General features: G+C 43.1%; 2 protein-coding genes across 7 annotated transcripts in view; both read right to left on the reverse strand.

The window, feature by feature from the left end:
- LOC142487076 (enoyl-CoA delta isomerase 2-like) overlaps nt 1-6350 on the reverse strand; it is a 51117-nt gene extending 44767 nt beyond the window's left edge. For 2 of the 4 annotated variants that reach the window (XM_075585767.1, XM_075585769.1), the window contains exons 1-3: nt 6280-6341; nt 3850-3942; nt 1957-2142 (exon numbers count right to left, since the gene is read on the reverse strand). In XM_075585767.1, coding sequence (XP_075441882.1) covers nt 1957-2142; nt 3850-3912 — 249 coding nt within the window. In that variant the 5' untranslated portion in view covers nt 3913-3942; nt 6280-6341. Of the gene's footprint in view, nt 1-1956; nt 2143-3849; nt 3943-6279 lie in introns of all 4 variants that reach the window. The other 2 variants (XM_075585768.1, XM_075585770.1) reach the window with 2 other exon arrangements.
- A 12073-nt stretch (nt 6351-18423) lies between these two features.
- Nucleotides 18424-27569, reverse strand: part of ECI2 (enoyl-CoA delta isomerase 2) — a 94696-nt gene continuing 85550 nt past the window's right edge. For all 3 annotated transcript variants that reach the window (XM_075585773.1, XM_075585772.1, XM_075585774.1), the window contains 4 exons: nt 25765-25885; nt 23850-23939; nt 22862-23005; nt 18424-18682 (listed from right to left, as the gene is read on the reverse strand). In XM_075585773.1, coding sequence (XP_075441888.1) covers nt 18527-18682; nt 22862-23005; nt 23850-23939; nt 25765-25885 — 511 coding nt within the window. In that variant the 3' untranslated portion in view covers nt 18424-18526. The remainder of the gene's footprint in view (nt 18683-22861; nt 23006-23849; nt 23940-25764; nt 25886-27569) is intronic.

Genomic DNA, 27569 nt, shown 5'->3' on the forward strand with positions numbered 1-27569 from the left:
TGCTAAGTGGCAAAGGTGCGAGGTTGGCACATGCCCTTAGCAAACTAAGAAGCCCTCTGCCAGGTTTTGCAAAGTATTGGCAACTCCAGGATAGGTGGGGAATATTATTCCCACAGAGTAGATTGGCTGCACGGGTTAAGTATAGGTCTGTTTCGTGCATAAGAAACCCTGCAGCGCATTGGGAACCAGTTCCATCTAAGATTTAACATCGTAACAAAGATTTGTGCAAGCTTCAAGAGTTTGTACGAACTAAGGGTTCCAGAACCAATACCACAGCGGCAGAACGAAGGTTGCGAGAGGTGCCACTGTCCAAAGACTGTTTCCAGCTCTATTTGCGCACAACTCCCGCTCCTGGAAATTGTGCCTAGCGACTCTAATTCTAAAGATTTCATTTTGGGAACAAGATTTTTCGTTTGCCCGTCCCAGTAAGTGTATTTTGAGTGTAATTGTAAACTAATGTGTGTATGTTCATTCTGTAAATAAATCACAATTTATTTTACCTCTTCGCTTTGCTCAATCAAAGGATCCGGGTAATAATGTGTTAAAAGTGCTGGTTTCCCGTGACAGCAGGGGATTGGTCAGGAGGCAGGAACAGCTCTCAGACAAGGCAAGGGATTGGTCAGAAAGCAGCAGCAGGCAGTGACTCCTCCCCCTCCCTCCGTGAACACAGCTCCACTTTGAGTTGAGGGAGAGCTGCAAAGTGAGTGTCTGTCTGCAGAGTTTGTTTGTAGCTGCAGTTTCTGTCTATCTAGTGTGTGTGTATAGCTGCAGGTTGTGTGTGTCTGTGTAGCTGCAGTGTGTGTGTGTAGCTGCAGTGTGTGTGTATGTGTGTAGCTACAGATTGTGTGTGAGTAGCTGAAGTGTGTGTGTGTGTGTGTGTGTGTGTGTGTGTGTGTGTGTGTGTGTGTGTGTGTGTGTGTAGCTGCAGTTTCTGTGTGTGTGTGTAGCTGCAGAGTTTGTTTGTGTAGCTGCAGAGTTTGTATGTAGCAGCTGCGTGTGTGTGTGTGTGTAGAGCTGCAGTATGTGTGGTGCTGTTGTGTTGTGTGTTTGTGTAGCAGCAGCAGAGTTTGGATGTAGCTACAGTGTGTGTGTGTACACACAGAGGGGGCGGCAGTGTGTGGATATAGATAACTGCAGTGTAAGTGTATATAGAGGTGCTTTAATGTATTTACCATTTTATTTTAATTTCAAAAATCTATATAACTACTGTCTACAAAAGAGTCTTATTTATGAAATAAGCCTACATTTAGCCTATAATAGTAATAATCCCCTCAGAACAGGGCATTACTGGCCAATAATGCCCTGGCTGGGTTAAAGTCCTTAGGCCGTGCCTATAGTGCCGTCGTTGGCGACGGCGACACGGTGGGTGATGTCACCCGTCGCCACCGGCGAAAGTAATGTTTCGCCGGGCGGCCGGGTCGCGGGATTCCGGTAATTTGATTTGTTCAAGGGCCGTCACGCGACGGCCCTTGAAAAATCAAATTTTGCTGGCTTCAGGTTTTCGCAACGGCGACGTCGCCTGTCAGTGCACGCGGCGGCAATGGATTTGTTTTCGGGTGACGTCGCGTCACCGGCACTATAAGCGCGGCCTTAGGCATCGCCTCAGGCCTTCAACTCTTCCAGCCAGGGCATTATTGGCCAGTAATGCCCTGTTCTTCGCCGATTATTGTTTAAATATCACACTTACTCTCTCTCTCTCTCTCTGCTCTTTCCCTCAGCAGCTAACTCAGCCTGTGCGTCCAGTGTATGACATCATCAGGCATTCTGAAGTTCAACTCAAACATCCGAACAAGCTTTGCAGTTCAGATTTCGAACTTGCGAACATGCCCATCCTTACTACTTGTAATGCAAGGTAAAATATACAACCAAGAAAAAACGACAAGAAAAGCAATGGATTTACACAGAAGCTTGCAATATGTCAGGTGCTAGACTGAATGCAGATAAAAACTACTTTACCTTAGTACTGACAGCGTTTTTTTTCTCTGGCCGGTTCATTATTATTTTAGTAATATTGTCTTGGCAGGTGATCTGCAATGTTTCATACTTTTGATGGCTGCTCCTGGATACTGAATGTTCCTGGTTGAAGCGCTCAGAAATGACCAAACTGGACACAAGTTGGACATTCCGCTGCCTATCATTGTCCTGAAATGCAACACAAACGACAGAACAAATTTGCATCACTCCTGAGAATGTTTTGCAGCACAGGGTTATCATATCTCTTGCATGTAATCCCTTGTGGTTATCTTGTTGCTTTCTTCCACCAAAGGTAGGGCATTGTATGATATGAGTGATCCTCTTCAGTTTAATTTTTTTTCTGAATTTAAATTCTGTGTAAATGTAAATATTATATAAAGGGATCCCAAAGGGGGAAGGAGAGCACAAACCCTTTATAGTGTACAATTATTTAAGAACTGGACAAGGTTGTAAAAAAGTTCTCGTTCTCATCTAACAAGCTATTGAGACCTTGTGGACATGTGAAGCAGTTTTCTCCAGGAGTGTCCTTATATTTCAGCTGTTGACACCTCATAAAAGAATTTATGCGAAATAAGTTTACATGTGGTCCAATGCAGCAGCGGGGGGGAAATAAAGTCCTCTGGATAAAACTTTGAGATGTATTTCAGTATTAAGGGGCATTTAGGACAGATTAATCACCTCGGGTTTCGCTTGTAAATCGAGGTCTATCTCCGTGGCCTTTTTGATTACTGGCAGCCTGCTACATTGGCTGCACCTGTTCAAGGGCTTAAACAGCAGCCAGTGATTTCCAGCCCGTCTGAGCATTGTATACATTTCGTTGTGTTCCTGGCCACCCTGGGCTCTGGCTCCTGAGCCTTCCGTGTGGCTTGCCAGTCCCTGTGGCATCACTGTTCCAGAGACCAGCCTGTTGTTGTAGCTTGCCAGTCCCTGTGGCATCACTGTTCCAGAGACCAGCCTGTTGCTGTAGCTTGCCTATCCCTGTGGCTTCACTGTTCCAGAGACCAGCCTGTTGCTGTAGCTTGCCTATCCCTGTGGCTTCACTGTTCCAGAGACCAGCCTGTTGCTGTAGCTTGCCAGTCCCTGTGGCATCACTGTTCCAGAGACCAGCCTGTTGCTGTAGCTTGCCAGTCCCTGTGGCATCACTGTTCATTTGGAATTCCTGTTGCTGACCCCGGACCGTGACCCCGAAGTCGCTGCCTTCCGTCTGCCCTGATCTTTTGCCTGTCACCTGGATCCTGCACCACTGCCGCCTGTCCTGACCCTTTGCCTGCTTACCGACCGCAGATACTCTAACAGGACTCTGTCCCTGGGCTCTGGTCGGTTAATTGGCCTCCCTACCTCAGCCCTGCGGGTCTGCTTCCTGATTAGAGACAAGCGGAGTTCTACAAGGAGATAAAAAACAGCTAAGTAATTAAAAAAACCTTGTTGTGGCTACTTTTATTTTCCTGGTTTGGGTTGTTGACGTTGGACTAAAGAAAATGTGACAGAGAAATAGGAGGGCAAGAAGTGATAAGGAGGATTGAGCAGATTGAGCAGATAGGTGATACCTCTCTCCTACCAATAACTGAAGAACATTGTACCTTCACCTTTTTTTAGGATATCATTAACACTAAACTGGAGCACATCCCTACTGCGCAATGTTTTCTTTGAGTTTATACCTCATTAGCTAGGCTCGTATTATGTAGCAACATCTAACACTAAAAGTAATTAGAAAAATTGCTTACTGCAAGCAATTTCATGTGTGCCCATGCCAAATACAGTAGTGCCTTACATGGTTAGTGTCAGCCATATGACATTATCATCTATTCATCCCTGGGCACACTGCCGTTCTAAGATTACAGCTTCAAAGTAGGAAACCAGCATTGACGGTCTTACCTTGGATAACAGTCCTGTAGAATTCCATGCACCCCACTTGAGTTTGCAGGCAGAGTCTACCATATTTTATGAGAATGACAGTGGACCTGTGAAACCAGTACAATGAGAGAATCGTGTAATTACTGTGTTATGTGCGCCGCCAGAAAGGTTCAAACTCCATAGTCAAGGAGCACAAATCAATGATTATAGGAGCTGTTTTCTGCTTTCGAGATATGAATGTAATAGATAACTTTCATTGACACCAGATTCTTATACATACACTACAGCTGCACATATTGGAAAAGCGTTTGTTTTAAAATGATGAATCCTATTTTTAATCAGCCAAAATTTTAATCATCCCAAGAACCATTTTCAGGGTAAAACAATATTTTATTTTGATTATTAGATGCCAGATTTTGGACATTAAAATTTGGCATAAAAGATGAAGGAATGTGTTTTGAAACATCATGTTACATTGTGTATAGCATTGGTAGGCAACAGGCGGCTCCCGGGGTCTTCACCTGAAGCCCCCTACAGTAGCATGCTCTACCCTCTCTCCCAGCTACGTCCAGGGGCAGCAATGTCCCTCAGCTGCTTAATCACAGTGCGCTGGTAAATACAGCCCTGCTCCTCTGCTGTGTTAATCACTATTTCCCAGTGTAAGGCCCGTAATATAGTGGGCGTGTGTGCCTGTGCTAACACTTGTGCACGTGACGCACACTTTTTGTGTGTACGGTCCGTGCTGCTGTGAGCGACAGGCTTGGAAGGGTACAGTGTGTGTGTGTCGCTGGGTAGCTGTCTCTCTGTGTGTGTTTGTCACTGGGAAGCACTCAGTGTGTGTGTGTGTGTCACTTGGAAGCTGTCAGTGTGTGTGTGTCACTGGGTAACTGTGTGTATCACTTTGAAGTGGTCTGTGTGTTTGCGTGTCACTGGGGAAGATGTATGTGTACAGTATATTATATAATAATGTTTAAAATGTTGTTTGTTTTCAGAAGAAATGTACTATTGTCATCATGACTTGTACTCAATGTATTATCCATATCTTTCAGTCTGTATTCTTTCGCTGTCTTGCCCTCCTTTTCTTCTCCTCCCTGGGTCCATGACTTTCTTCCTCTTTTCTCGTTCCTTTCCACTATATGCCTGTCTTCTACCTCTATGCAGAGAGAGTAATTAGAGTCAATGGAGCTTTTCTCCTCACTCCACACTTCCCAACTTCTAAACACTGTCCTAACAGAGGTAGAGGTAATGATTCCCTTCTGAGAACTCCCTTCTGGCTTCAGTAGATTGTTAGCTTGGAGCACTCTACGTTATACATGGTTTGCTAGTTTACTCCAAGAAGACTCCTTTCAGTGAGCTGGAAACCAGGGTCATATCCAGGCAAAGGATTGGGTGCAATATCAATATCTGTATCTGTATCAATATCTGAGCCTGAGAAAAGATGCTTCTGAAGACATCATATATAGTATGAACCCGATTTGAGGTTAAAAACTACAAGAATCCCGAATCAGGATGACCCCCTCTCATAGCGCTGATTTAAAAAAAAAAAAAAAAAAATACATGTGAGAATAAATTTATTAATATATATATACACACACACACACACACACACACACACACACACACACACACACACACACACACACACACACACACACACACACACACACACACACACACACACACACACATCCAAAAAAATAATTGCTAAGGGCTACTGGTATAAATGGAAGGTGTGTTCCTGACCCCGAGAGCTTGGTCAAGCAGGGGGGCGCAGGGAGAAAAGTTTGCGCACCCCTGCAGTAACGCCAAGTTTAGGTATGACTTAAGTAATGTAACGTTAAGTTTCTATGTTAACCTTAACAAACCTTATATAATTATCACTAACGGTCGTTTTAATTAACGCAATGCTCTTTGCAGGAAAAAAATATGACAATATTAACTAGCGAGAGCTCTCTGTAACTTGCTCTAAGTCCTTACAATATACAGTAGTAACCAAAACTTTATTTTTATATTGTTTCTCAAACCCATGCCATTAATAGACAACAATTAACATGAAGTCAGAATTCTAAAACATAATAGAGAGAGAAAAGGGGAGAAAATACTGAGACATTAAATAAAGATGTAAATAGAAATCATTAGAGGGGGGGTAAAAAAGTAGTTTAATAGAAAAAGCTTTGATGTACCGTACATCCACCTTAGTACATCATTCTACTTCAGCTAGATTGGGCAAGTCCCAGCACAATTATCCTACAAAGTTACGTTTCTTGTCGTGTCTACCAGTGCCAGACGCTACTGTGCTTCTCTATCTTCAGGAGAAAGGTCACCCAGTTTTAAGGAAGTTTTATTCTATCCCTTGAAAAAAAACAAAAGCAGCACTTTTTGTAACTTTCCAAACCTTGCCCCTGTGGCTCCTCTTACAAATGCTACTGTAGCTTGTCGGAGATATGTATTACCTTCTACTGTACAAGTTGTTGTTCCTGCAGAGTTTATGGAGGGAAGGGGAGGGATGGAGGGGAGGGGAGGGTTGGAGGGGAGGGGAGGGATGGAGGGGAGGGTTGGAGGGGAGGGTTGGAGGGGAGGGTTGGAGGGGAGGGTTGGAGGGGAGGGTTGGAGGGGAGGGTTGGAGGGGAGGGTTGGAGGGGAGGGGAGGGTTGGAGGGGGAGGGGGAGGGGGAGGAGGGGGAGGAGGGAGGGGAGGGGGAGGGGGAGGAGGGAGGGGAGGGGGAGGAGGGAGGGGAGGGGGAGGAGGGAGGGAAAAGGAATATCCGTGTTTTTTTTTTTTTTTTTTAAAGTGGCAATGACACAACTTGTTTTAAAAAGGCAATGTCCACAGGAATGGATTGAGGACCACATTTACTAAGCTGTGCTATGCCATAGGGCTCCTTCCGGCCCATTCACTTGATGGGTAGCACGCTCATAAAATGTTTCCTGTGTTTGGACTCAAATGCCCAAACATGAAGCATTCAGCAAAGGTAGCTGTGATGGTAGGGCCAGCTTAGCTCAGTCTATTAAAGGTTAAGGATAAGGCCGCGCTTATAGTGCCAGCAACGCGAAGTTGCCCGAAAACAAATGCATTGCATTATAGTAAGCGCGACGGCGACAATGCGACGTCGCAAAAAAATGGTAGCCGGCAAAATTTGATTTTTCACGGGCTATCGCCTCATGTGACAGCCCTTGAACCAATCAAATGGCCGGAAACCCGCGACGCCACCGTCGTGTCGCCATCGACGGCACTATGCACGCGGCCTAAGGTCCAGCTGGAGGCTGCTGCACACGCGCTTGCAGGCAGAGTTCTCAGGTGCTCCCTGACACATTATGTGACGCGTTGCCGCACGGGAACACAATCCTGTTGTAGCCCCTGCCGGCTGTCGCGTCACAGTATGCAGTGAGCCAGGAAGCACTGGGCACAGCTAGGGAGGATGTAAGGGGCTGGTGAGAGGTGCGCACATGGCCACGCGCGCCGCCGGCTGCACTGGGGACCTAGCCTAAAGCAGGCCCGCTGGTTACCCCTACCTGTCAAGATGACAGCCCATGTATTGGGTCAGTTTAGCCACCTCAGGGCAAAGGGGAGTTGGGGTGCGACACGCCCGCCTGCTGTAAGAATACATACCAAAGCCGCTGTTCTCTTTCCGTCAGTGAGGCGTCTCTCCCTGCAGGAGGTATGGAGCAGAAACCGGGAGTGGGGCCAGTTCATATTGCCCTTGGTGCTGCCCTACAGAACTGTTCCAGCCCTCAGTCCTAATTAGTCCATCTAGGGCAAGCCCTCTGTTTTCCATGTTTACAGATGAAGGTTGAGTTGCTATATAAGCTGATGCTGATCAGAGTTTCCACAGTCTATAGTGGTTAGTCTCGGTGTCAAGAGACTACAAGCAGTCCTCGGTTATCCAACGGAATCCGTTCTGGAAATAGCGTTACCGTCGTAAAGCGAGTCCCATGTTAATCAGTGGCGGTGAGCGTCGGTTAACGCATTCCAGCATCGGATAACGCATTCAGGCATTGGATTACGCATTCAGGTGTCGGATAACGCATTCCGACGTCGGATTACGCATTCAGGCGTCAGATAACGCATTCCGGCACCGAAAAACGGCCCATGGGGTTGCATTGTAAAGCATTGGATATGCCATTCGTTGTAAAGGGAAACGTTGGATAACGAGGATTACCTGTAACTGTAAAAACGAACTGTGGGCCGAGAAGCAGTGATCCCAAGTCAATGAGATATTCTGAAATGGACTGATCGTGGAGGCATACTGGGTAAGCTCGCTCCAACAGCGCTCACTGAAAGTTGTTTGTAACCAGTCGATGATTACAGCCAGTTTTTTTTGCCTTGAACGTTGATTTACTAAAATGTAATTTAAAAACATAGCGAACCTTACGAAGGAACATGCTACATTCTTCTTTTCTGAGGCAGAAACCAATAGAAATGTATCTTCTGTTACATGTACAACAAGATTCCTTAAAGACCTTAGAATCTACTTTGAAATGCCTTACCAATTATGAACTCCACATTTTCACTTTGGTGTAATACTGCAAGAATAAGCGTATCCCGCGGGGACTGAGAATCCGTCTACGTCCTACACTGTGCAGGACAGAGTTTTTCAACGCTGGGAAGTGTTTCTCAACAAATGCTCAACTGATTTGATGCTATTTACTATTGAAGGTTTACAAAAAGAGATTCGTACCCCAAGACACATCATGGATAGTGGGAATATCCTTACTACTACTTGGGATGGCGGTAAACTACAACAGCTGAAATATGAAATGGAGACGACTATTACATCATAAAGCACAGAAATTGAGGAGAGGAAATTGAATAAATTAAAACATGCAGGGCCGCCGACAGGGAGGGAGAGTCTGGACAAGTATCCCGGGCCCAGAGGCTGTGGGGGGCCCGGCCGGCACTGGAAGTTGGGTCACCATTAGAATTATAAGACCAGAGATGAAAAGAACCCCTATATAGCACTCTGTCACTTAGTGAGATGATGACAATATTTAAAACATGATTTTATTAAGAACTAATTAAAACAATGGGGTTTAAAACATGAATGAAATAAATTGCAGGTGCTTTAGTGACTCTAAAGGTATAGTAAGCCCTAAAGAGAATAATGTATGGTCAGTGTTAATGTTCAGTGTTATGTAGATTCACTGGCCCTAGTAACACTTGTATAAATGCATCTCCTAGGGGATGGTGATGTGAGGGAAGAATAGTAAAAGCCTTAAATGTAGTGCCACAGTATAATAAGTACTGGTAGGTGCACTAAAACCAGAATACCTTGCACAGGGCTGATATGTGATCCAGCCAGGTGCCCAGATTGTGATTGTTTGAGTCAATCCTAATAGGTTGTGCACCACTCCTGACCATGAACGTGATTGTAATATTGTGTACGTGAGTGTATATAATACAAAAATTGTCGTGTGAGCTGAAGATCTGAGGTGTGCAGAACTATAGCTGACACTAGTACTTAAAGGGTTAATATACTGTTGGAAAATAAGACACTGCTGAGACTCCTAAATGATCAAAGTAGGAGGTGTCAGCTAGGTAGAACACTATAGAGGATCAATGGTAGGTTGTCCAGTGACTAGAACCTGAACCTAATCTGTGTTGACTGGGTGGGTGGGTGAATAACAGTGACTGGGTGGGTGGGTGAATGACAGTGACTGGGTGGGTGGGTGAATGACAGAGACTGGGTGGGTTGATGACAGTGACTGAGTGGGTGGATGACAGTGACTGGGTGGGTGAATGACAGTGACTTTACAGTGACTTGAATGACGGTGGGTGGGTGAATGACGGTTGAATGGGAGGCGGTGAATGACAGTGACTGGGTGGGTGAATGACGATGGGTGGGTGGGTGAATGACGATGGGTGGGTGGGTGAATGACGATGGGTGGGTGAATGACGGTGGGTGGGTGAATGGCAGTGACTGGGTGGGTGGATGACAGTGACTGGGTGAGTGGGAGACAGTGACTGGGTGAGTGGGAGACACTGACTGGGTGGGTGGGAGACACTGACTGGGTGGGTGGGAGACACTGACTGGGTGACAGTGACTAGGTGGGTGACAGTGCCTGGGTGGGTGACAGTGAGACAGTGACTGGGTGTGTGATAGTGACTTACCTTGACCGGGTGGGTGCAGCTTGCCGCCGGTCTCTTTCCCCTCCTGCCCCCGATATCCCTGTGGCAACTGCCCGAGAGGGGAGGTGGGCTTGGGGGTGTGGGAGGTGGGCTTGGGGGTGCGGGAGGTGGGCTCGGGGGGGGGCCCACGGGAGGTGGGCTCGGGGGGAGCACGGGAAGCAGGCCGCAAGATTAGCTGGTATTTCCCCCTCCGTCCCTCGTTGGGAGCAGGGGGGGAGGGGCCGCGGCCGCCGCAGGAGGAGCTGGTACATCCCCCCTCCGTCCCACGCTAGGACCGCTGGGGAATCGCCGCCATTTTTCGCCACACGCTTGCTTTCGCATCGCGCCTGCCCCGCAATTCCTGAGCAGAGCCGCACGGACGTGCCCCAAGAGGCTCGCGAGCCGCGGTTTGACGACCCCTGTACTAGATACAAACAAGACAAGAACAGGGTAGTTTGTGCTATTCTTATAGTATGGACCATTCACTCTTAAAGCTTCAATAAACAATGGTTTACTAAAGGTATTTTATCCCTATTTGACTTTGAGCAAAAATACAGGTAAATGTATAAAATTACAACATTGTTTTCAGTGAAAAATACGCTAGAGCAAAATTGAAGCAATTTTTGCACCCGTTCAAAATGGCAGAACAATCTCAAGATTGTGTTTATAACTAAATTTAGGTTTCTTGTTTCTGCATTCCTGCCAATAGTGGATTTAAAAGATTCGATGTAAAACAATTTCAACTATGTGACTTAAGTCTTTGATTTATATTATTAAACAAACGAATACAAAACAATTACAGGAAAATATTGATGCTAAAGTTCTCGTTTATGGTTACCCCTCAAGTTCAGGAGCATGTTACAGAAATTGTACAGTAGCATCTGACATGCTCAGGGTAATGTAGTTGTTTGCCAATATATGATCATTGTGTAAGGCCCGGGCCATAGAGGTGTGGGGAGAGCGGAGGCGCGATAACGCTGAGGCTCGCCTGCTTCAGTCAGCACGATTGCACGGACTTGCAGGCGAGCCAGTGTGCGCGGGGGGAGCCGGGGGGAGGTGGTTGGAGGCGGGGCAGTGACGTCGCTGGGCCAATCGCCTGCGACGCACTGACGTCAATGTCACGGCGCCGTGACATTGACGCTGCTGTGCAGTGATTGGAGGTTTTCAGCCGACAGCGCGCTGAAAAACAGCTTGGCGCTCGGCTGAAACCTCCAACTCTTCATTGAGGATGCAGGGGCTCAGCGCGGAGTGTCCGCACGCCTCAGCGCGGCTGGTCCATCTATGGACGCAGCCTAAGGGAGGCTTTTTCTTTTCTGAAGTCCGGAAATCTGGCACTTCTACCCTGCTGAACTTTTGTTTGTCTTGTTTGAAGATAATAGTCCTAGAACGGAACTCTCTGGTTCCATCTAGTGGAATGAGCAGAGAAATACATTTTAGAGTTATGTAGTTGTGTTCAACGTATGCTAAATTTAGACGACAGATAATTCTCCTATATTTATATTTACAGTATTTTTGATCCAGAGGAAGGCAAATAAAAACCCAGATGAAACATCATCCAATGGTGTCTCACAAGGGGAAAACAAAATTCCTTCCTGACTCCAAATCAGACTTCTCTCTGGATCAACATCTTTCTCATGTATACTTATTTGGTATATCCCTGTATACCGTTTCTTTCTAAAAATATGTCCAATTTTTTTTATAAAGATATCTATTGTATCTGCCATCAGTCTCCATGTGTAATACATTCCACATTTTAAATTCCCTCACTGTAAAGAACCCTTTGTTTTGTTGCTGGTGAAATCTCTTTTCCTCAAAACTCAAGGGATAACCATGCATCATTTCTACTGCCCTTAGGATGAATTGTTCTTTTGAAAACTCCTTGTATTGACCCAGAATATATTTGTGTAACAGTGTTTCCCCCACCTGATAGGAGATTTGACCATTACCACGGTGTATGGTGCATATACCTACTGACAACAGGAGGGCAGAGTCGTCCGCCGGTGGAAGTGGGGACACAGGACTAGGCTTCTGGGGTTCATACCCTACATATTCATCAGCAGTGTAGCGCCTCCATCTGCCGTAGGCTCCAGGGAAGAGAAGGTGATCTCGCACGGTAGAACTTTTTCCTCTCCCCCCAGTAGTGTCACACACCAGGCAGGAGTATAACAGGAAGGATGGTCCCTGGACCATCACTACAGGTCAATGGCCCCTGTAGCTGTCCTATCTCTTCCCTACCTCCCTAGCAGAGGCAGCGTTATGTCCACATTCACTCTCCCCCAGAGGGAAGAGGACCAGAGAAGGCCCAATGGTCAGGTTCTCAGCTGTGTGCCCAGCCCCTCTCAAGTGGGTAGAGGCACTGCTAAATTTGGGCGGTATCTGCCCTTACGTACATCCAGGAGGAGAGCACCAGGTCTGGCTCATGATTGGTCATGCTCAGGCCTCATGTCACCGCTGCCTGCTGTCACTCAAGTGCATTACCAAGGATGGGAAAACCCCCATATCAACTACTGGCAGCCTGATTGTACCAGGGCTTACTGCCAGGAGGGAAGCTACATTTGTATATAGTTATCATATCCCCTCTTTTCTAATGCAAACAAATCTAATTTAGATAGCTTCTCATCATAAATCAGATTATCCATCCCCTTTATTAATTTGGTGACTCGTCTCTGCACTTTTTCTAGTGCCATAATGTATTTTTATGGAGTGGTGACAAACATTGTACTCCATATTCAAGGTGTGGTCTTACTAAGGCTTTACAGAGGGGCATAATTTTGCTTACTTCCCTTACATCCATTCCCCATTTATTGCAAGATATGGCTTTTTTCCCCCCCTTTGCAGCTACTACATGACATTGGGCACTATTGCTAATCCTGCTGTCTACAAGCACTCCTAAATCCTTCTCCATCAAGGATTCACCTAATTTCCCCCCCATTTAATTTGTACGTCGCCGGTTTATTCTTGTTTCCAAAATGCATAACTTTACATTTATCTGTATGAAATCTCATCTGCTGTTTACCTGCCCACGTTTCCAGTCCATCCAAGTCCTTCTGGAGAGAATTTACATTTTGCTCTGATTTTACTACCTTACACAATTAAGTGTCTTCAGCAAAGATGGAGACTTTGCACTCTATGCCAACCTCAAGGTTATTAATAAACATCAAATCGAATCCGGCACTTCCTTTGATCCACAGATTTCTGCGTTTCACTCTTCAAAAGTAAAATCCGCATTTGCAGGTTTTTTTTTCCTCCACAGGCAATGAAAAATCCATTCTCAGACACAGGAGAGCGATTTCTAATTTTACTAGGAGTCACTAGTTGTATATGTCCCCTCAAGCGTCCCTCCAAATAACTGCGATAAGATGCCTCCGTCCCTTCTGACTTTAAGAATCTAAATGCCAGGTCCTGACCCTTGGTGTCTTAAAACAAGGTTTAGTGTAGTCGCAGGAGGGCTAATGGGCCCCGAAATGTCCATGTTTTCCCCAAACTTTTTCCTTCTTTCTTGAAAATATTATTTATAACCCACCTATGCCCCCCCCCCCACCCTAATATACTACAGTTCAAACTATTATATGATGCAACTGAATATATGCCCATTTTTTCCGTTCCCCTTTTCCTTTCAATACCCCATGAAAATGTCAAAATAAACAAATAGTTGAAAAGAATTGAAATACCTGCCTGTTCCTTTACATTTCCTACCCTACCTGTTTATTTAGCCACATTGGTTTAGACTTGTTTATTTTATATTACCCAAGAGTAAATACTGATATCTGTGCTTTTCTAAAAATATTTTAAAGACTGTCCACTTATCTTCCAAATTTTGCCTTGCAAAAACATCATCCCAATGTATTCCTTGTAGATTATTCCTTAATTTATTAAAATATGCCTTTCTAGAAGGTAAAGTCTTTGTTCAACCCATATAAAAGGGGCTTAGCTCTAGCCCGGGCACCCGCGCTCTTGGTGGGCTCGCTCTCTAGTGTGAACAATGCATATTTTTGCTGCTGTGCATGCGCGACCGGCGGTAGGAAAGAGCCGATCACGCATGTGTATTAGGAAACAGACGATTGCGCATGCACTGTAGGCAAGTGCTGATCGCAGTTGCGCGGTCGAACAATACAAAAATTTTGCCTGGGGGCCCGTGCATGCCTTGCTACGCCTCTGCTCATAAAATATGATTTTTGATCATTTATTTCAAATTAGACCATGCTATGATTACTATTTCTCACATGTTCCTGGACTTGAATATTTGTTATTACTTCTAAATTTTTTGATATTACCAAATCCAGAATTGCCCCTCTCCTGGTTGGTTCCTCAATCTGGGTCACATAATTGTCTTTAAGCACCCCAACAACCTGTTGACTTTCATGTAATGCTAATATCATTGTCCTAGTCTATGTCTTGATAATTAAAATGATCCATTATGCAAACATGACCTAGTTTTGATGCCTTCTCCATTTGCAAAAGTTTTTTTGACATCCTCAATCTCACAGGTATTTGGTGATCTTATACTGCTCCTGTCACAGGCAACCAGTACTTTTAAACACCTTTACCTTCCGGGATCAATTCACTAAGCAGGACAAAGTAGTGAAATAAAATGCGTTTTTTCTGGTAAAACCAGTAGGCATACAATGGAACACAGAACAAGGAAATACCTGCTTATCTGGTATCTGGGGGGATTCTCTAACCTCACTAGTTGCAGGGCACCTGCTTCAGGAAGGCTTACCCTGTTCACTTCACATCCAGGAACACCACGGTACTATCTACGTGATAAATATCTGGCCTACCCAGCTGATCGAGTCTCCGTTCGATATGAGAACTTGACCTCAGCTTGGCTGGGCTTCCCCTACACCTCAATGCTTGTGCTTTGCTACTGTGAGCAAAGCACCTTTGAAAAGCCCGCCTCTGCTTCACCGGACCAAGCCTAGGAATAGTCAAAATGGTCTGGTTCTCTGATCGGGCAGTCAACTTACATAAACCTTGGTTTCCTACAGTATGTCCAACATGGAACAGGGACTGCCGACCAACCAGCTCACAGATCGTACTGCAACCACCACTCACAAGCAGGAGGCTTGGCTTGTTGCACTCATCAGAGGAAGGGGGCGTATAGAGGGGCTCAGGTAACCGGCGAGTGGGAAATTCAAACTGGCCACTGGGAACCGTGCCTACGAGCAACAGCTTCCCCATGCCAGCCGTCCCCCCCCGCTGGGTAGGCTCCAGTGTCTGGGAGAACAAAGACTCTCCCCCGCAAAACCTTTGTCTCTGGACCTGGTTCTCTGCCCTTCCCCGCTCAACCAGATGGCCTGACACCTCGCTACTCCCATCCTCCCCTTTGATCCACCATCTCTATGCAGGCATCCTGGCTAATTGAATTATTGGGACTGCCTCCATAGAGGTGAATACACATTTTAAAACACACTTCTTTCTCTAATTTGGGCTCGGGGATTTTGATGATAAAACTTGGCTTTTGGCAGCCAAGTTTTAATACCAAGTTTCAATAACTTGCTGGCTGGGCAATATTAATAGGGAAACATAACGGGATTACAATGCCTACGTGTACCCTCAAATCAGGCGTGATTCGCAGGTATAATTATGGGACAACCGTTAATTTTGTCCTGGAACATTTTATATACATTTTAAAGATGTGTAGAACGCCTGTGCATCAGAAGAACAAGTCCTTAGTTATATTATGACATCTGCAGTTGAGAAACTCCCAATGAACTGTGTAGTACAATAAGGTTACCCTAATAGTGTTGAGGGGACTAGTACTTAATGCCACAGGCACCACTAATGATTAGTACAAACAAAGTCCCATATGGTGAGAATAACAGCGTATGGCAACCCACAGAAAAAACTCACTTTTGAATTCCAGAATCCAGGGAGGTATTCCACAGCAGGTAAATGAATGGCGTGCAGTCCACCAGGTGATGCAGCAGGAACAGGTATAAAAACGGCAGTGCACTGCCAAGAAGACCAGGAGTAGGCTCATGGTTGCATCAATTCTCAAGGTACCTTGAGAAAGGGCATAGAGCCCGAAACGGGTTGGTGAACTGTTGCTGTGGGTAGGGGGGACATTTTGTCCAATCTTTTTATGGAATAAATAATTTTTGCTTTTGCAACCGTGAGCCTCCTCCTGGTCTTCTTGGCAGTGCACTGCCATTTTTCTACCTCTATATACATTTTAACCCTTTTTCCCCCCCAGTATCAACCATTAAAGTCCTGCTCCCGAAGTCCCTGTTCTGTACCTAAAACACAGAGGGTCTAAACACACACAGGTTTTAGAGGTAGCTAGCCGGGCTTCACCTTTATTATGAAGGGTAGCTACCCCCACCGTCACAGCTCCCTTTTAGCTATTCATTCAAGCGCTCTTATCGGTCAGGCTTGTTGCATTACTAAGCATGCATTTTAGTTTTTTCCAGTTTGTACTCATCTGCTTCAGCCTTTCTACTGCAATTTGATCTAGTCTTTAGAAGTGTACTAATATTATCTGTATTTAATATGGGTTCCTCCCTGTTTGCCAAACTACCACTTCCCACCACTCTACCTCCATTACGCCTGGCTATTTCCCAATTCCTATCTAGTCCATCTAGTTCTTGTACCTTCCCCTAGAACAGAAGATCCCTCTTCGTTGAGGTGCAATTCATCCCTACTATAAAGATAACACGTCTCAATAAAAGGAGTCCCAGTGCTCTAAAAACCCTAAAACCATCCTCCTTGCACCACTTTTTTAAAACATGCATTAACCTCCCTAAGCTCCAACTGTCTGTCTGGGGTAGCGCATGGCACTAGTATTTCTGAAAATACTACCTTGGAGGTCCTTGCCTTAAACTTGCAGCCCAGATCACTGAAATAATTATTTAGGACCCTCCATCTTTCTTTAACTGGGTCATTTTGTTATTGGTGCCATCTTTGCATTGTGCCAAGGTGTATTAAGACCGCCAGGTCAGTCTCAGGCCCACTCAAGAATCTGTCTATCCGATCCACAATGTGCCAAACCCGAGCTCCCGAGAGACAATGGTTTGGTTCATACAGTCAAGGCAACAGATTGCCCTCTCTACCCTCCAAATAATGGAGTCTCCCACCACAGCAACCTGTTGTTCTCTGAGTATTCTGAGTGCCCACTGTGCTGAACTATTCCCCTGCCTGCTAGAGGAAACCAGTCTCCCCCAGCCTTGCAATTCCTGCCCTGACACCCCCAATATCTTCACTCAATCTGGCAAATCTATTGGGATGGGTCAGCTCAGAACTGGCCTTCCTCTAACTCTTCCTCCTGCTTCCCCTTCTGTTACCCAACTATCTACCTGCTCCTCACTCACACCTCCACCCTCTGCACCACTAGTCCCTGCCAGGGCCTGCTCATTGAGCACTGAACTTCTTTCAAGATTATCAGTCCCTCAATGTTGCAAGTTCCACTTCAGATCAGCAACTGAGACTCAAGAAATACTGCCTGCTCACACTTCCCAGAGGTATGCTCTCTAGAACAGCTGCTTCAAGTGCACATACATGTGGCAAGCTGCGTATTGAGTGGCACACAATCCTGCTCACTGTTGCAACTATGGAGAATCAAGAGTTAACAATTTACTGTACTTTTATATACCTTGTTTCAACTCCTTCTTGTTCCAACTCCACACAATCCAAACTGCACTTGACCACACTACAATTCAGTCACACAACACATAGCTTTGTGGCTATAGGCCCTAGAGGAAGTCTATTTTGTAAAACAGGAGGCATACAGTATATTACGATATCTGTGATGTGAATCCCTGTGACCATTAATTGGCTAAGCCCTTTAACATTTTCCTCAATCTAATACAGATGTAATGACCTCCATTACAAGGTAGAATGCAAGAAATAACACAGTAAATATAATTACCATTGTTTTTAATGGGGGTCCTTGCAAAACTAACTATCATTAACACATCACATGTTGAATTACAACATCTATTATATTGTGTGAAGAAATTGGAAATATTAAAGTTTGACAATGACATATATACATATACACATCTGCGTGACAATGCAATCTGCAATGCAAAATGCCAGATATAGTGATAGAAACAATGTCACTTACAGTCAAAGATACAATAGATAAGGCCAAGAGGTTGACAAGAAGTGAAAGAGAAAGGGAAGTCTGACCAGTGGGAGGGAGGTAAGCCTGCCAATTTGAAGAGTTTTATACTGGGGGCATGTTTTTTTAACGTCAGGTCTGCCACTAACAGACAATTTTGTCATTCATTTAATTTTTAATGTAAACAAAAATGCCGACTGGACGGAGTGAAAGGTGACAACAAATGAGACTTAGAAAGACAGCCAGGCACGCTGCCAGATAAAGTTTTACACCTCGTTACACAGAAAAACATACTCCGTATAATACTCAGTCACACACAGTATAGTCATATGTAGGAGGGAACAGTATGAGACTTATGTAGTATAAGAGTAAACATTTGTATTAAACGGATTGTTGTATGTACAAAATCCCCAGAGAGACAACAAAAGCATTGATCAAAAAACTTTAATGATTCTAAATCCATCACATAGGTGCCACATTACAGTTGAAAACAAAGTAAATGTTTCTTATTCTAAATGTAGTCAAAGGAAATCACAGCTTTGCCTTCTTCTGGAAGAAGGAAATAATGGCATTCATGCACTCCTCTGATAACCACCTTTCGATAAGGCGTTCACACTCCTGAACATTCACAGCGTGCAGCTTCTCTTTCTGGGTCCCACGAATCAACTGCTTGGAGAAGGCCAAGGACTGTAGGAGATAATGAAACAATAAGTCAGGATAATTATACAGAAAGCCTATATCAGGTTTATTTAGGAGAATTCCCCAATTTTAATATTCACAGTATGAAAGAGGGAATGGCTCAGTTCCCATGAGACTGCTTTGCAAGGAGGAGATTGTGTCTCAGATTTTTCTGAACCTGGATAAGTCACCATTTCCCTGCTCATCAGCACCAATATTCGACTGAGCTTTTCAAGGACATGCTTCACAATACGTAAAGTGTTCTAGGTACAGTATAACTGCCAATCCATGAACATTTAGCATTGTCCGTTAAATGGGGCCTATTGTTTTTCTGAATAAAGGATATTTTCTGATCATTAACCCATTCAGGTATAGCCATGTGTAGTAAGTAGTTTAAAATCAATCTTGTGCATATTAAGGATCATAGAACATTTTTTTTATTTTAGTAATTTTGGATGCCTCTAGAAAATATTGAATATGAAAACATTTGTAAATCTCGTAATGCAAACCAAGCTTGGAAAACTTGGCCACACAATTGTGTTCGCTATGATTTCATGTCTGCAAAGTATAATTGTATAAGTCATATTTGTATACAAGTGTCGGTATGGACAGTTTAAAAGATATATATTCTTTAATCTTATTTTTGACATGGTTTATCAACTATAGAAATAGAACAATTGCTTCTTGTTCTGCAGACTTTTTAATCCCTGCACCAAAAAGAGAAGACGTCCCAGATCATTTCATCAGAGGCAGATTTTCAAAATTCGCCACCAAAAAGACTTCTTTCACATAATACAATGTTATGATGGAATCAACCACTTTCCAGAACTCTTACACACGAAATCCCCCTAGCTGCGGTGTTTCTGAATACACAGGACGAACATGTACCGAATGGTTTGTGAAAAATGCTCCACTTCATTTCTCTAAAGGACACAAATTGGTTCATTTGAAGTAATGAACAATTATGCAATGTAATAAAACAGTTTGTTTGGAAATGTGTTTTTGCCTGTTGAGTCACAACTAACACAATTGTGGGTGTAATTTTATTTTCTAGAATTATTAAAAAAAAAAAAAATAAATAAAAAACTTTGTAAAAAGCATCGTTAGGTTCCCACTGATATAAAAGAATCAATTTATTTCCCTTTTTATTCTGAAACAGAGGGGGAGAGACGAGGGGCGGGTGGATAGGTGGGGACGACACGTAGAAGGAGAGATGGGGGGGGGGGGTGGAAAGGGAAGTGGTCTAGGGGGAGTTTGGATGGATCTCTGGTCCCTTCTGTACCAAGGGGGGTCAAATTTGGGTCAGAACCTGCAGGAGAGACGGCGCTTCCAAGCCTGGCCATGGTTCCCAGGTTTTGTAGAATTGATGCATTTTCTGTTTCACCATGGCCGTGAGCCTTTCCATGCTCATGACTGTGTCTATTCTATTTACTATTGTTCTTCTGGAGGGAGCTTTCACTTGTTTCCAGGCCGCCGCAACCGAGCATCTAGCGGCCGTTAGGATAGCAGAGATCAGCCTGGCTAGTGGGGCAGGAAGGTCCTCTATTGGTTTCCCCAGCACGTACGTCAGAGGGTCCAGGGTAATTTCCAGTCCTAGGGTTTCAATCAGGAGTCTCTGGACCCTGGTCCAGAACCTCTGGATCTCCGGGCATGACCACCAAATATGGGCCATGTCCCCCCTTTGACCACATCCTCTCCAGCACAAGTCTGTTGTGCCGGAGAAGATCTGGCTCAGTCTGCTCGGGGTTAAGTACCACTGGAATAGGATTTTATATTTAAATTTTTTTTTTGTGATAGAGCAAATTGATGTTTTGGAAGCAGCTTCCCAGACATCCTCCCACTCCTCCAGGTCGATTTGTATGTTTAAGTCAGCGCTCCATTTTTGCATATACGTATGGGAGGGGGGAGGGTGGGAAGCCTCGATTGTTCTGTAGATTTCGGAGATTAATCCTCTCTGATATTCTCCTTTTAGGCAGAGAGATTCAAATCTGGTTTGCGCGGGGAATTTAGAGTTTGGAGATAGAGCTCGCAGGAAGTGTCTTATCTGCAGGAATTTGAAAATGGGGAGGAGAATTTAGTTTTGAGCTCTTGGAAGGACAGAACTTCGTCACTCTCCAGCAGGTCCGTAACCATTCTAATATCTAGGTCCTGAAATTGACCGAATTGGTTACGAGAGCATCCAGGTGGGAATTCTGGGTTCCCGAAGATGGGGGTGAGTTGGGAGGGGGAAGAAGCTAGGCCATATTTCCCTTTGGTTTTATTCCAGACCACGTGCATCTCATCGCCCCAAGCTCAAACCTCTGGGGTCTCTTTTCTTTGTGCGTCTTGGACCATAATAAGACCGGGAGAGGGGTGGAGAGTGCATGGTGGGTTTCTATTGCCAACAAACAATTGGAAGTCCGGAGGCTATTCCAGACTACCGCCTTCCTCAGCTGGGCTGCCTGGAAGTATCTAACCACGTCTGGGGCCCCTAGTCCTCCTCTCGTCTTGGAGGATAACAACACTGATCTCGGGGCTCTAGGTCTGTGCTGTTTCCAAATTAAGTGAAGGATATGAGTCTGTATGTTCCGTAATTCTGATAGTGGAACGGGGACTGGGAGGGTTTGGAAATAATAAAGTAACCAGGGGAGGATGTTCATTTTAGTGGACACTATTCTACCAAACCAGGATATCTGGTGGGTGTGCCAGACGTCCAGATCTCTTATGATCTGGCGGAACAGGGGGGGATAATTAGCTTGATATAGGGAGCTATATGAGTTAGCTATTTTCATTCCTAGATATTTTATGTGGGAAGTATTCCATTTATATTTATAGTTGGACTGTAGTAGTTTCCATATAGGGTCTGGGAGGGAGAGATTAAGCGCTTCGGATTTATCCATGTTTATTTTGTAGTCCGAAACTAGGCTGAATTGGTCCAATAGGTTCTGTAGGTTGGGAAGGGAGATATGTGAGTCAGCAGGGGTCAGTATGACGTCATCGGCGAAGAGGGAAATTTTGTATTCGGTGTCTGCAATTGGGATACCTTTGATGATGGGTTCGGCTCTAATCTGGGCAGCCAGCGGTAGAATCAATTTTTTAAGCATTAAAAACATTAACATTAGGACAATGAAAAAGAATTAAGTATTTTATCAATTAGGATCATTTTATATCAACACATTCTGATGAGATGAATTTTAAACAAAACAGCAGTAAAAATCAAATATGAACTTTATTTGCACTTAATATTTAAATAACTACTGGTGTGGATCTAGTTTTTGCAATTTTGCTGTTGGATTTACAGTATGTGTGATAAAAGAAATGACTGTTACAAATTTAACCTACTAAAAAAGAAATACATTTGAAAACATTGTTCTTTAATAAATAAAAAGCATGTGGCCATTTGAATGGATTGAACATATTGCTATCCTTAATGCAGCAAATTTTGATGAACTTTGGTGATATTTTCCATATTCCACAATGGGCTTCCATGATTAGGATACGGTTCTAGTAAATTAGATTATTATCTGCTGAAACTAGATTTTCAACGTACAAATATTAGTTATAAATAGCTAATTTTTTTATGGGCAAAGGAGTGCAAGATATTGAAATAGGCTTTTCTATCTTATTCTGATCTTCAATTACATTAAAAATGACATATAGTGTCCATAGAAATATTACATGTTCGGGGGAAAGTATTACTTCTGCTCAACAACACTGAAAAAAGAAAAAAAAAAAAAAGTTTCTTTGCTGACAAATATCAGGAATTACCAAAATAATTTAAAAACACTGCACATAGAAAAGAAAAAGCCCAAATCCTAGCACAGCTGAAACGCAACAATTCAAGTTGGCATTTGCCTAGATCAGTAGTTTTCAACCTTATTTTGGTTAAGGAACCCTATAATTATATTCTGAAATTCTGCCGAATCCCAACCCTCTCTAATAGCGTGTCTGAGATCAGCTGCATTGTAAATTCTTCAGTATCTGGTGCCATTTTAAAATGAACTGAAAATTGCAGGGAAACCTTTAAGGATTCGCGGGGAACCCAAGGAGTGTTAGGAACTCCAGTTGAAAAACACTGGCCTAGGCCTACATACTGTATTAGGGCCAAAAAGAAATGATAAAATGCTGCATATGCAAGGTGAACCGTTGGCAATTCAAAATGTGGTAATATGTATAAGCAGCAGGAAAAAAAGGAGTTACCATGCTTACATTTTTGGGGAGACTGGCATAAGTTTTCAGCTTTGCCCAAACTTCCTGTTGGAAAGTGCCATCAGGGAAAACCTCAGTGACCAGCCCCAGATCACATGCTTCACGTGCGGTCAACAGCTTGTTGAAAAGAAGCACCTCAGTAGCCTTAAGTAAAGACAATGTAAAGAGAACAAAAAGATTATTATAAATTGTACCAGCTGAAATTATTTTAAAAAATGCATACAAATAAGTAATATTTGCTGCAGTTTGTGGTCCACATTAGGCTTATGTCAGAGATTTATTGTACTAATGTTAAAGATAAGAACATGAAGGTTATCCGAGATTCAGTATTATGAAATAAAGAAAGTGCAGTAATTAACTAGTCACGCCTGTAGTGAATCCAAAAATGTAACTCTCCATTCTGAACAGTGCACAGTAAAATATATGAATACAAAACCAGTTCTCACACACTCTGTTCTTAAATCCACTTCCATTGTAAGAAAAATAAGGGAAAGGCTAATGATCAACTAAAACTTCCAGCTCGTAGACCAAAGTGTATAAATCATTGTAAATGGGAGGTGCATACGTGGACTGGAGTACAAATAAACAAAAAATAAAATACTAAGGTATGAACTATAAAGAAATCCACTTTGTTGCACACCACCAACAAGTAGAAAGTAAATAACAAATAACTTTATTAATCAATGGGTTACATAAAACATCTCACTGTACAAGTGGAGAACAGTGATTAAAATATACAGCGTGTAGGCGTAACTCCCACCTATGCTTCTTACTGTTACTGGTTGGAAAAATACCAGGGTAAGAGGACCAAGATGATTGGCCGATGAGATGGAAAACGTTGCAACCAAATAGGCAGGTGTGGCCCGGTGGTTATTAATACAACACTTTGACCAGGTCACTTGCAAGTCAAGTATTTTTTGTGTGGGTAGGGGCTGTTTCAAATGTGATGGCATTACAATAGAGATAAAACAGGCATACACTGACTTACCTTGGCTAAGCCCATTATCCGAGGGAAAGTATAAGAAGAACAGCCTTCTGGAGTTTGCCCCAACTGGCTGAAGGGAGTTTGGAAAGTGGCCTGCAATGAACAGGTAAATACATATTAAGATAGCTTGTAGTACACAGGCAGAAAAGAAATATACACAATGCTCACTTTGCTCAGGAAATGGTATAGACAGCAACTAAAAGCACATTTAAACAGGTTTCCAGGCTATTAAAAAAGCAATACAGTCTACAACAGTGTTGACAGTGAATGATTTGAAATGGCCCACAGAGGAAAGACATCTTCCCCCATGAGGCATGCAAGACATACAGCAGGGTTGTACGAGCATTGCTGCTTGCTCCTGGACATCAGTGTGACTTGTGTTACAAGCATGCAATATTTTGGTGACGCCTGGTAATTACTGTTCTAAGTCAGTAGTCGATTATACAAGGAGTATAACTATGCGCATTGCTACCAGTTACTTTTCTACTTCCAGAAAAATCCGAATTTTGTGAAGTTATTATTACTCCAAACTTGTGTTACAGTCCACAATTTTAGGCAGGCAAGCCAATCATTTTGATAATTTTTCTTTTTTTGTGCCTCTTGTTATAATGATGAGTTTGGGAAAGAAAAAGAAGGTGAACAATGAAAATAGAGAGTTCTAATCTAAATGGAAAGTGACAGTGCTCAAAATTGTCAAAAAAAAAAAGTCAATTGATAAAGATGTCCCCGGAATGTAGGTTCATGTGACCTGCACGTTGAATTTTAGAGGGAGATAAATCAACGTAAAAGTGCACTCAGAAGTTTGTTTTCACGCATTGCTCTACTTTTTGCTTGTGTTCGCATCAAATGAAAGAAACTGTTTCTTATTTGACACCACCTCAGAACTTGCAGATTTTTTTAATGCAAAAACTTTATACAAAAGTAACACAGAAACGTAGAGTTTGATACACCTCTTTCCAATCTGTGTGTCCCTAACTCCTATTGATACTCCCAAGCGCAAAACTTGTTGGTATACGCAGATTAAAATGACACAATCTGCATCAATTTTGCTCCAAATTTGTAATGATACATCTCCTCGTTTTTTGCGGATAAAATAGGCAAATTGTGCCTGGCTTGCAAACCTCAGCCACAATTTTGCACATCTCTTCAGTAATTATTTTACCAGGGCAAAATAAGTAAACTGTTTTAGAATATCAAATTTGCTCAGCACTCTCATAAAAGCGGTGCATGTCGTGGTAAAAGCAGCCTTTATCTGGTACTGTGTAATGTTAAGAGGAAAAGATGGCAGGAGCAAGATATACCCGTACAGAAGATTATAGGACTATGGAACATTATCATTTTTTTTAGACCTATACCCATTTTCAAAAACAAGACTTACCCCTTCTGTTTTGAGAAGACCAAAAGATCAAAGACTTTTTACCAATGCATATTTTGGGCCAAAGTTATTCACTTCCATAATATTTTTTACCATACAGTATATTTATATCTGTTCTATTAATACACATTATATTTTTTTAGCATAATGTGCAATAAGCCATTTTCTTTAAGTACTGACATCACACAAGACAGCAGTTCATTCTAGCACCTATTAGACCAATGATATCTTCTCTAGTGCTGTCTGACTGGGGTACCTTACGGAAAGACAATGAATTGTCATTGAGTTATGTTCAAGTTCCTTGGTTTATTTCTATATGTAATTGAATATACACAATGAGCAAAATGTGATATTTACAGAAAATCTTTAGCCAGAAATATGTTACAGTATCCACAACAGTACTGCACCCCACCACTCTATATTATGTTGTATAATAAAGGGTTGTTCTATCATTACTGTTTACAAGCCCCTTAACTTGTGCTTAAGAAGTGTTGTAAAGGCCAAGTAACAGATATAATGCAGACAAATAAATCAGTGACTTACCCTGTCAGTGGCATACACAAGGTCGAACATCCCTAGAATAGTCACAGAGATCCCAACTGCAGGGCCATTTACTACAGCAATTAGAGGCTTAGGAAAATCAATGATGCTACTGACAAATGCCCTGTGAATGGGAATGGAGGTACAAATCAAATAAGATGCGAGACTTTATACAGTACCTTAAAAACGATGTTCAATAGTCAGTTTCTGGAATCTTGCATTAGAAAATAAAGAGTTGAGCTCCTTGGAACTGGTGTTTATTGAATTCCAGATGTCAAAGAGAAAATGAAAAGTACTGGTATGTGTTTCTTCAAGGCAAAATAATTATGATCTAAGCATAGGTAAGCAGAATTTATTGTATTTTTTTTTTTTAACAGGCCATCCACTGGCACTTTTTTCTCTCCGACTAGTGTGGATTAATTCAGTTTATTCGGTTTACTACAGCCAGACTCTCACACACCTAGATACAGAATCTGCGTTACTAGAAGAATGGAACTGTGGAGCTCTGTCCTTTACCCATTAAAATGTAACGCTTACTCAATTGTGTACTTTATACAGCTAAATACCATTACCATACCATTGGCTGCGTGTAACATCTGAAGTGTCACATATAAAGTGCCTGTGGCGTTAATACTGGAGTTAGAATTGGAGGTGAAAACTACAAGAAGATCTGGACTCTGCACAACAACAACAACTCTGCAACTGTGAGAACTTGACTTTCTAAATGCTCTGATAATTTGTACTCTTCCTATCCTCCAATACCTGGGAAGTCTCTCCTCCTGCATCTCACTATGCCCTCCCTATTGCTTTTTCTGTTTACTGTTTCCTCACTCCGTTGTAATCATTTCTGTTCTACCCAACTTCCCCACTCCCCTCCTAACCACATTTCTTCATCTCTCCTCCCCTCCACCTATGCCTGTGTCCATACACTGCACCATTATTTATACACCTCTTTCTCAACTACTTCTTAAACCTCTCAATAAAAAGCACCCCACAAATATTCTATTCATACCCTCTCTACCTACTGCTTCCTGCTGCTGGGGATCTCTCTCCTATACCTGGACTCAGCCATATACACACACTTGCTGTCACCCATGCGTCCTAACACCTCTTCCCCTGCTAATGGTTTTAACCTATCTTATTTAATACGGACAAACCTCAAAACTCGCCTCACAAATCAAGCATCCCGATAGCCTGCACTCATGGCTATTGTCCCACATCCACAGTCACTCCTACCAACCATTGTGGCCAAGCACTGCCATCTACAGCACTTATTCCCTCACCTGCTGACTCTGTAAGTCTCCCAACATACCAAGATTGTAAGCTCTCCTGGGCAGGGATTTCCTTTCCTATTATCTTATTTTGCTGCGCTTATTGTATTATAATTCCCTGCACTGTATTGTTTGTGAATCGCTGAGTACACTTTTGGCGCTATTTAAATAAAGATGTACATACATACATACATACATAACGGTGTAGATATACTGAGAATGAGACAGTTTACTTAGGATGATAACATTTCTCCCAGTCTAAGCTTGAATTAATGGGTTATGTGATGGTGGAGTACTACAAAGTGTTGAAACGGTTTGTAAATGTAATATTTATTTGGCCCAACCAAAGCAAATATCCAATGTTAATCACAGTTCACTTCTTGCCACTGTTCTTTCTTGACCTTGAAAATAAACAAGGAAAAAAAAAGGGGGGTCATATGTTACAGTGGGCTGTTTCAACGATTACACATCGTGGGAAGTTTTCGGTAAAAACAGTCAGATGTTACCAGTTACCACCAAGAGAAGGATTATTTTACT

This window comes from Ascaphus truei, chromosome 2 (genome assembly GCF_040206685.1).
Source record: "Ascaphus truei isolate aAscTru1 chromosome 2, aAscTru1.hap1, whole genome shotgun sequence".
NCBI classification, from domain to species: domain Eukaryota; kingdom Metazoa; phylum Chordata; class Amphibia; order Anura; family Ascaphidae; genus Ascaphus; species Ascaphus truei.